Here is a 10,396-nt window from a genome sequence, read left to right as displayed (position 1 = left end):
GTAGAAAACTGAATTTGCATCTCTCTTAGATCTCAGATTTAACGAGTTTGGTGATCTAAATCTCATCTCCGTGGCTATTTTTCCACGACATAAAGACCATCATTTTGGCACAGAAGTCGTAGTGACAATTTACTTTAAAAAGTTGTCATTGGAACATGACTAATTTCAAGAGTTGGGGTTAAGAGTAATCATCCATTGAGATGCACAGCATTTAATGAACCAGCCATCATGTTGAGTTTGCAGTGAATATAACCACAGAATGCACTATAAGGATAGAGCTAGCAATGTGTGTCAAAGATGGAGGATAAGTTCGTTGACATAAGCTGACTTGTTTGTAGGCCCTCTATTCAGTTCTAGTGTTTAGCCTTCATGGTTAGCATCAATAAAAAACAATGAATGAAACATTAACAGAATATTATATACAGTACACAATCAGTGTCTTTGTCAATATTAGCCAACTAAGAAATCATTTGTTTGAGTGACATGATGGTTGGTTTGATCAAATCAACACCAAATAATGAGTGCTTTTAAACTAACTGTGTAAGAATTAGTTTACTTACCTTATAATTGAAAAATTTTGTAACATGAGCAAAGAGTTCAAAACTGAAGTCCATGTCAATAGATTCCCCTAAAAAATCTGCTACAATGCACTTTGCTGCATACCATCCCATCTGCCTAGCCTGGGTCCAAAGCCTCATCTAAAAAATACAAGGTTAACAGACATGCTATGTGTAATGAACATATCAGTTCACATATCGTATATACTTAGTAACCTCACCCACCTAGAGATGAGGAGTGACTTGGTCTTCAGAAACAAACTATAGGTGCATTGATATCAGGTAGAATCATCACACTCTATTGAGATATACTGCTTGAATAAGCCTCATATGTACATACATTAGATGTACAAAAATAATGTGCTATTTAGCCTTTGGATTAGAATGCATATAAATTTATTCACCTGCTGCCACATCTGACTAGGTTCCCACGATGCAGTGCAGATATCCCCTGCTGCATAGATATCTGCTACTGAAGAGTGCATATGTTTATCCACTTTCAGACCGCCATCTTCACCTAGAGCAAACTAAATATTTGTATGGATCAGTGCTGAAGAAAAAAACAACCTAACAAAAGCCATTTAATTGGAATGCTCCAGGAGATTTAAATTCATCCTGGTTAAGTGCCCATCTCATTTACATAGTATTTGTCTTAAAGCATAGCTCAGTGGTTTGAGCATTGGCCTGCTAAACCCAGGGTTGAGTTCAATCCTTGAGGGGGCCACTTGGGGATCTGGGGCAAAATCAGTACTTGTCTCCTGCTAGTGAAGACAGGGGGCTGGACTCAATGACCTTTCAAGGTCCCTTCCAGTTCTAGGAGATGGGATATCTCCATTAATTATTATTATATTATTATGTCTGCCATATTCAGCAACTCCATTCAACCAAAACGTGCAATTTTAAAATCACATTTACGTCTCTTATCCAACAGGGCAGTTCCCTGGCTACCACTGGGCAATGCAGGCTAAGGTTATTAGTAGGGCTGTTAAGCGATTAAAAAGATTAATCACGCTGTTAAACAATAGAATATCATTTTAAATATTTTTGGATGTTTACTACATTTTCAAATATATTAATTTCAATTACAACACAGAATACAAAGTGTACAGTGCTCACTTCATATTTATTTTTATTAAATATTTGCACTGTAAAAAATTTAAAAAATTGTATTTTTCAGTTCATCTCATACAAGTACTGTAGTGCAATCTCTTTATCATGAAAGTTGAACTTACAAATGTAGAATTATGTAAAAAAAAAACCTGCATTCGAAAATAAAAATGTAAAACTTTAGAGCCTACAAGTCCACTCAGTTCTACTTCTCGGTCAGCCAATTACTCAGACAAACAAGGTTAGTTATAATTTGAAGGAGATAATGCTGCCTGCTCCTTGTTTATAATGTCGCACTGTTGTAGCTGGCGTTGCAAGATATTTATGTACCAGATGTGCTAAAGATTCATATGTCCCTTCATGCTTCAACCGCAGTTCCATAAGACATGCTTCCACGCTGCTGATGGGTTCTGCTTGGTAACGATCCAAAGCAGTGTGGACTGAGGCACGTTCATTTTCATCATCTGAGTTCGATGTCACCAGCAGAAGGCTGATTTTCTTTTTTGGTGGTTTGGGTTCTGTAGTTTCCGCATCGGAGTGTTGCTCTTTTAAAACTTCTAAAAGCATGCTCCACACCTCATCCCTCTCAGATTTTGGAAGGCACTTCAGATTCTTAAACCTTGGGTCGAGTGCTGTAGCTATTTTTAGAAATCTCACATTGGTACCTTCTTTGCGTTTTGTCAAAACTGCTGTGGAAGTGTTCTTAAAACGAACATATGCTGGGTCATCATCCGAGATTGCTATAACATGAAATATACGCAGAATGCGGGTAAAACAGAGCAGGAGACATACAATTCTCCGTCTCAAGGAGTACAGTCACAAATTTAATTGATGCATTATTTTTTAACAAGCATCATCAGCATGGATGTATGTCCTCTGGAATGGTGGCCGAAGCATGAAGGGGCATACGAATGTTTAGCATATCTAGCATGTAAATACCTTGCAAGCCAGCTACAAAAGTGCCACATGAACGCTTGTTCTCACTTTCAGGTGACACTGTAAATAAGAAGCAGTCAGCAGTATCTCCCATCAATGTAAACAAACTTGTTTGTCTTAGCGATTGGAAGAATAAGAAGTAGGACTGAGTGAATTTGTAGGCGCTAAAGTTTTACACTATTTTGTTTTTGAATGCAGTTATGTAACGAAAAAAATCTGCATTTGTAAGTTATAATTTCACGATAAGGAGATTGCACTTCAGTACTTGTATGAGGTGAATTGAAAGATACTATTTCTTTTGTTTATAATTTTTGCAGTGTATATATTTGTAATAAAAAATAATATAACGTGAGTACTGTGCACTTTGTATTCTGTGTTGTAATTGAAATCAATATTGAAAATGTAGAAAAATCAAAATATTTAATAAATTTCAATTGGTATTCTATTGTTAAGTGCAATTAATCGCAATTATTTTGAGTTAATCGCGTGAGTTAACTGTGATTAATTGACAGCCCTAGTTATTAGCCAAATTTGTGACCTTTAACCATGCTTCTAATAGGACTACTTATAACTGTCAGGAGAAGAAACCATCACCACAAAGCAGCTTGTATAATTAAAACTGTCTTGTTAAAACAGAAAACCCATTCATTTTGATTGAAGAAAATAGGTTCCCGGAGGTACGCCACATTAAAGCAGCTTTTCCAACTATCTATGTATGTCCTGGTTAAATATCTTTGGCTGAGCTAATAAAACACTTCTCCATATTATATTCAAGAGCTAAATTTAATTTCTCAATACCACTCAATGTTATCCTTCAAACATAAAAAGACACTCAAAATGGCAAAAATAAATTAGTTAAAAAATGTGGTGTGGTTTCTTCTTTTAGAGGCTGTTTATTCTTTTCCTACCCTGTACTTTGTCAGCCTTTATTCCTGAATACAGCAATACTATTCTGCTGCAATCTCATTTATTTTATTTAGTTTATTTACAGCAGCATCCCATTTGGATATAATGGACTAAATTAATCCCTTCTGTAAATTTACCAACTAAATTAATTTAATCTGGCCCAATATCAAAAAGTGATGCTATTAGCTATGGCAGCTCCCTTTTTTACAGCTTCACCAAGATCAAACATGTTCAGCATGCTGCTTCCCACCTTTTCACACATACACAGAAGTGCTATCACACCACCCCCACCCACAAACTACTTCCCTGGCTCCCCATTCATTTCAAAATCCAGTTCAAATTGTTGACCATGTGTTCCAGCCTTCCTCAAGCTCTTCTCTTTCTACTTCCCTGGCACCTCCTTTTGCTTGATCAGCAGCAGACATCTTGTCCCTTTTCCCAAAATCACCCAGTGGCAGTTTCTCACACAGAAAGGCTCCATATTATTTAGGGATTTATAGGTCAAAATTAACATCTCAAATTCAATCTAAAACAGGCAATCAGTACAGACTACAGATGTAATGTGCTCTGTTTGAATATCTGTTTAATAAGCGGCTGGGCATATTCAGTGTTAACTTAATTTTCATAGTGGTTTTAAATTGTAGTCCCAGAGAGAGAACGTTAATATGTGCTGTTCATATTCACATAAAAACTATTAGAACACAGTTTAAAACTGAGATCAGTGCTGTGTTTTACAAGTGATCTGCACATATTTTTCTTTTAAAGTGAGCTAACTCCACAATCCAGATGTAGCATTGGTAAGACGGTCATTGGTACTTCTATGATTCTAAACTTATTTTAACTTAAGATCGCCTGAAGTGGAAGTCAGCCAGATTACACTCCATTGTAACACATCAGCATACATTAATTCCTTGGTGTTACAGAAAGCATAGAACCCTAAGGGAGCATAAAACGTTGTTTTTAGTACATGGTGTAGCTTTGCAAGGGTTTTGTTTGTTTGTTTGTTTTAATTTACTGATATCCCATAGGGATGTAACAAAGGAGTACGAGTGACTTCACAAGCGAGTCAACATGTAGCAGTAATTCACAATTTACATTTCATACCTCAGTACTGAACACTAGGTAAGAAATTAAGATGTTTTTGTAATATCAGCTGTATGTTTTGCTTAGTGACCGGTGTTTTACCAACACCGTAAACTACAAAAAACCAACACCACTCTTAACATAGATATAAGTATGGGAAGCAGCATGATCTCATGGTGTCAACATTTAACTGTGAGCTAGGAATTCTCAAATTTTAATTCCAGCTTTGATATTGATTTGGTCCAAGTGTAAGAGCCCATAACTCTACAGAAATTCATTTTTTAATATGTTAGGAATTTCTAGAGTACTCAATTTCATAGCATACCCCTCATTTTAAATTTGTTTACAACATGCAAAATCCTTACCTTTCAACATTTTATCTTAGGAAATGTAACATAAAATAGCTACCAAAGTATATTTTCTTTTGTTTTAAAAAGAAGTCAGTAGTTATATTTAATAATGACCCTTACATTATTACCATCAAGAAATGGCTTAACATTTGGCACAACTCCAGTTGCACTGACAATGAAATCACAGCCATATATCTTCCCATTGGTTAATTCCATATATACAGGCCACAGCTCTGAAAAAGTGAAAATTCTAACCTGAGAACACAATCACTGCATGTTATTATTTTAATAAGGCATGAAATACACAAGGAATAAGTTACTTGCGAACACCCTACCTTATTATTCGAGGCAAAAATAATTCTCACAATTTGCCCACCACTTTTCTTATTTTAATCATAGACCTAGGAGCCTAGACACCAAAGATCAAATCCTCGTTCTGACATTAATTCCTTTTTGGATTTACTCTGCCTCAGTTTCCCCATTTGGAAAATAGGAATACTACTACTACTCACCACTGCTCCCACCTCACTGGGGTATTATGTGGATTATATTGTGTTTGTAAAATACTATGAAGATATAAAGGCTTATATAAATGCTAAGTATTATTATTAAATCTATACATGTAATACCCAGAAAATGCTTTACTGAATTAATGCACTAACATTTTAAGATTATTACATTTTAAGAGACCAACAGGTGTAGAGGAGCACAAGTTCAGACAGAGACATCAGTTAGGGAGGATTTATTAAAGGGAATACTCTATATCCTAGTAAAAAAGGAGAGGATAGAAGTTGATAAAGTACAGGTAGGAACTGAAGAGAAACAGTCAAATGGAAAAGAATCCCATTTAATTACATCATATGAAGGCAGACAATTTAATATTGAAAAATTTTATAAGTGCTTGTATACAAATGCTAGAGGTCTAAATACTAAGATGGGTGAACTTAAGTGCCTCATATTAAATGAGGATATTGATATAAAAGGCATCACAAAAACTTGGAGGAACAATGGTAATCAATGGGACATGGTAATACCAGGATACAAACTATATAGGAACAACAGAGTAGATCGTGCTAGTGCAGGAAGGGCACTAAATGTGAAAGAAAGCATAGAGTCAAATATAGTAAAAATCTTAAATGAATCAAACTGTACCATATAATCTCTATGGATAGAAATTCCATGCTCGAAAAATAAGAGTTTAGCACTAGGAATATACTACTGACCACCTGACCGGTATGGTGACAGTCATTGTGAAATGCTCAGGGAGATTAGAGGGGCTACGAGAACAGAAAACCCAGTAACAATGGAGGATTTCAACTCTCCCCAGGTTGACTGGGAACATGTGACCTCAGGACAGGGTACAGAGATAACATTTTTAGACACCATTAATGACTGCTTCTTGGAGCAGCTAGTCCTGGAACCCACAAAGGGAGAGGCAGTACTTGACTCTGTCCTAAGTGGAGCACAGGATCTGGTCCAAAAGGTGAATATAGCTGAACCACTTGTTGTTAACAACCATAATGTAATTAAATTTAACATCCTTCTAGAGGGGAAAATACCAAAGAAATCCACCACAATAACATTTAACTTCACAAAGGGGAACTACCCAAAACCAAGGAAGTTAATTGAATGGAAATTAGACGGAACAGTGACAAGAGTGAAAGACGTGCAAGCTGCATTGAAACGATTTAAAAATACCAGAATAGAGACTCAAAATAAATATATACCCCAAATTAAAAAAAAAAATAACAGTAAGAGGGGGAAAAATGCTACAATGGCTAAACAACAGAGTAAAAGAGATAGTTAGAGGCAAAAGGCATCCTTTATAAATGGAAGTCAAATCCTACTGAGGAAAATAGAAAGGAGCATAAACTCTGGCAAGTCAAGTGTACAAGTATAATTAGGCCCCAAAAAAAGAATTTGAAGAGCAACTTGCAAAGGACACAAAAATTAACAGCAATTTTTTAAAAGTATATCAAAAACAATCAGTGGGCTCACTAGACAATCAAGGAAAACAAGGCTATTGCGGAGAAGCTAAATTAATTCTTTGTATTGGTCTTCACTGCAGAGGATATGAGGGAGAGTCCCACATCTGAGCCATTCTTTTTAGGTGACAAATCTGAGGAACTGTCCCAAATTGAGGTTTCAACAGAGGAGATTTTGGAACAAATCGATAAATTAAACAGTAACAAGTCAGGACTAGATGGTATTCATCCAAGAGTTCTGAAGGAACTCAAACATGAAATTCCAGAACTACTGTCACCTATCACTTAAATCAGCCTCTGTACCAGATAAGTGGAGGATACTTAATGGAATGCCAGACAAATTGTTTGAAACTATAGCAAAGAACAGAATTATCAGACACATAGATTAACATGATATGTTGGGGAAGAGTCAATATCGCTAGGGGAAAATCATGCCTCATCAATCTATTAGAATTCTTTGAGGGTGTCAAGAAACGTGGACACAGGTGATCCGGCTGATAGCTTTTGACCAAAGCCTGTTAAGCAAACTAAGCATTCATAGGATAAAAGAGAAGGTGCACTCGTGGATCAGAAACTGGTTGAAAGATAGGAAACAAAGGGTAGGAACAAATTATCAGTTTTCATATTGGAAAGTGGTAAATAGCAGGGTCCCAAAAGGATCTGTATTGAAACCTGTACTGTTCAACATAATCATAAATGATATAGAAAACGGGGTAAACAGTGTGGTAGCAAAGTTTGCTGACAATACAAAATTACTCCAGATAATTAAGTCCAAAGCTGACTGTGAAGAGTTACGAAGCAATCTCACAAAACTGGGTGATGGGCAACAAAATGGCAGATGGAATTCAATGTTGATAAGTGCAAAGTAATGCATATTGGAAAACACAATCCCAATTATACATACAAAATGATGGGGTCTAAATTAGCTGTTACCACTCAGAAAGAGATCTTGGAGTCATCATCTGAAAACATCCACTTTATGTGCCACAACAGTCAAAAAAATTAACAGAATGTTAAGAACCATTAGGAAAGGGGTAGATAGTAAGGGAGCAAATATCATAATGCAACTATAAATCTATGGTACGGCCACATACTGAATACTGCATACAGTTCTGGTCACCCCATCTCAAAAAATATATATTACAATTAGAAAAGGTACAGAGAAGGGCAACAAAAATGATTAAGGGTATGAAACAGCTTCAACATAAGGATATATTAAAAAGTCTGGGACTGTTCAGCTCAGAAAAGAGAAGACTAAGGAGAGATATGATAGAGGTCTATGAAATCATGAATAGTGTGGAGAAAGTGAAAAAGGAAGTGTTATTTACCCCTTTGCACAAGAACCAAGGGTCTCCCAATGAAATAGGCAACAGTTTTAAAAGAAACGTAAGGAGGTACTTCTTCACACATCGGACACCCTCAATCTGTGGTACCCATTGCCAGGGGATGTTGTGAAGGCCAAAAGTACAATTGGATTAAAAAAGAATTAGGTAAATTCATGGAGCATAGGTCAATTAATGGCTATTAGCCAAAATGGTCAGGGATGCAACCCCATGCTCTGGGTGTCCCTAAACCGCTGATTGCCAGAAGCTGGGACTGGATGTCAGGATGGATCACTCAGTAATTGCTCTCTTCTGTTCATTCCCTCTGAAGCATCTAACCACTGTCAGAAGACAGGAAGCTGGTCTAGATGGACCATTGGTTTGATTTAGTATGACCATTCTTACATTCTTATAAAATTCTAATAGGAATCGTCTACATAGGATCAAAAGTTAAAGCTGGAACCAGAAGGTGGTCTTAGTCAATTCCCCTACCATCTCAGGATTATCCCTTACATATTCTCTCAGGCATTCATATAAGGATAATGAAGAACTTTTTTTTCTGTTTTTACTGTGATAATAGGTATGTGCCTTTATCTGACTGTCCCCATTATTAGCACAGTGCCCTGTTGATTCCAGCGGGCTTAAGTCTGGGCATAGCTATTTGCTGGTCTGGAGCCCATTGGTCAGATCCTCAGCTGGTGTAAGTTTTCATAGCTTAATTGACTTAATGGAGCTATGCTAACTTACGGAAACAGATGATCTGTCCCCATCTATTTTATTTGCTTTGAAACAAATAATACAAATATATTGTACTTCTGCTATGTTTGCATCCTCAAGGAGGGTTTCAAATTAGTATCTGCATATTGTTTCTTCTGTGATACTTACCTTCATCTGGGTGTGCATTCTGGTTATCTGAATTATCTTTAGGAAAAGACAAAGAGGTCTTCTGCAGCTGCTTGAATTCTTGCTGAAGGTATATTTTCTTTATTTCACACAGTGTTTCAATGTGAACTTTGTGAGAAAACTAAATAAGAAAATGGATAGTTACAAGATATACAACAATTAGCAATAAGAATACTATCGTACATGCTAGAAAACTTTCTCCTGAATTAAATATTAGTAAGATGAAAAAGATGTCCCAAATGTTGAAATCTGACACATTAGTTGAGTCCCTTTTGTTATAGCCCTTCAGTATCAGTACTTACCTGCTTTTTCATCACCTTCTTTGTCATGGAGTTTTAACCAAAACAATCTTAATGGCTAAAGACATGCTCAACTGACACTGAGTTGTCTAGAGAAGAGTGCAGATTTTTAAAAAATATGATAAATCTGAATTCAACTATCCTGTCTTTCAGGATTTCAATTCCACAATTTTTCACCATTTTGATTAAATGAACTGTGACTACCTCTTATGACAACATACATAGATTTGGATTTGTTGAGTTCCTTCCTTCTCTCTTATGTTTGCATCTGCCACATTTCAACTTATTCCAGTTCTGAGCTCAATCTATGACTAACATTTGGGATCAGGCATGTTAGTCATGCAGAGATGCCATAGTTTTTCGGAATCATTTTATGATTCAATCCTTGTGCAGTTCTCATTCCTTGATATTGATTACAGTAAACCAAATGCCCACAGACTGCACAGTAGTATCACCACTCTCCAATCTGTCAAGTCTCTGAAACTTCCTTCAATTGCTTTTGTAAGTTTAGTGCTTCCCTGCATGCTATGTTTTGATCATAATCTTCCTCATGCTCAGTACAAATTTCAACAAATCACAGCTACATTTTGTTGACAACAGTGGTATCAAAGTGGAGGAAGCGTTGCCTTATATATCAAAAGTGTATACCAAGGGTCGTCAACCTACGGCATGCGTGCCAAACAGGGCACGCAAGCCGATTTTGAGTGGCACGCTGCTGCCTGCCGCGGTCCCGGCCCCCAGCCCCACTCAGTCCCCCCGCCCACCGCTCTCCCCTGCGGGGGCAGGAGGCAGAAGCTTGGTCCTGCGGCAGCCCCGCTTCTTCCCCCAGCGTGGTGCTTTCCTGCCCCTCCTCCTCTCCTTCCCTGCGCCGATCAAGGGGAGGGGGGCGAGTGGCAGCGTGCTCGCTGCTCCATATAGGAGGCAGAGAAGAGGTAGGGACGGAACCTG

At 37.2% G+C, this 10,396-nt stretch overlaps 1 protein-coding gene across 1 annotated transcript; it reads right to left on the bottom strand.

Moving 5' to 3' along the window:
* Nucleotides 1–12: 12 nt before the first annotated feature.
* LOC135980142 (pyridine nucleotide-disulfide oxidoreductase domain-containing protein 1-like) lies at nt 13–9,478 on the bottom strand. The gene is made up of 5 exons (XM_065580206.1): nt 9,452–9,478; nt 9,132–9,270; nt 5,060–5,172; nt 962–1,084; nt 13–698 (listed from the first exon to the last, which is right to left on the bottom strand). The coding sequence occupies exons 1-5, from the start codon at nt 9,476–9,478 to the stop codon at nt 528–530; spliced, it is 573 nt and encodes a 190-aa protein (XP_065436278.1). The 3' UTR covers nt 13–527.
* Between the last annotated feature and the right edge of the window lie 918 nt (nt 9,479–10,396).

Source organism: Chrysemys picta, unplaced genomic scaffold (assembly GCF_011386835.1).
Source record: "Chrysemys picta bellii isolate R12L10 unplaced genomic scaffold, ASM1138683v2 scaf1977, whole genome shotgun sequence".
Classification (NCBI taxonomy): domain Eukaryota; kingdom Metazoa; phylum Chordata; order Testudines; family Emydidae; genus Chrysemys; species Chrysemys picta.
The sequence above is the reverse complement of the archived record's forward strand: the minus strand, read 5'-3'. Positions and strand labels throughout refer to the sequence as shown.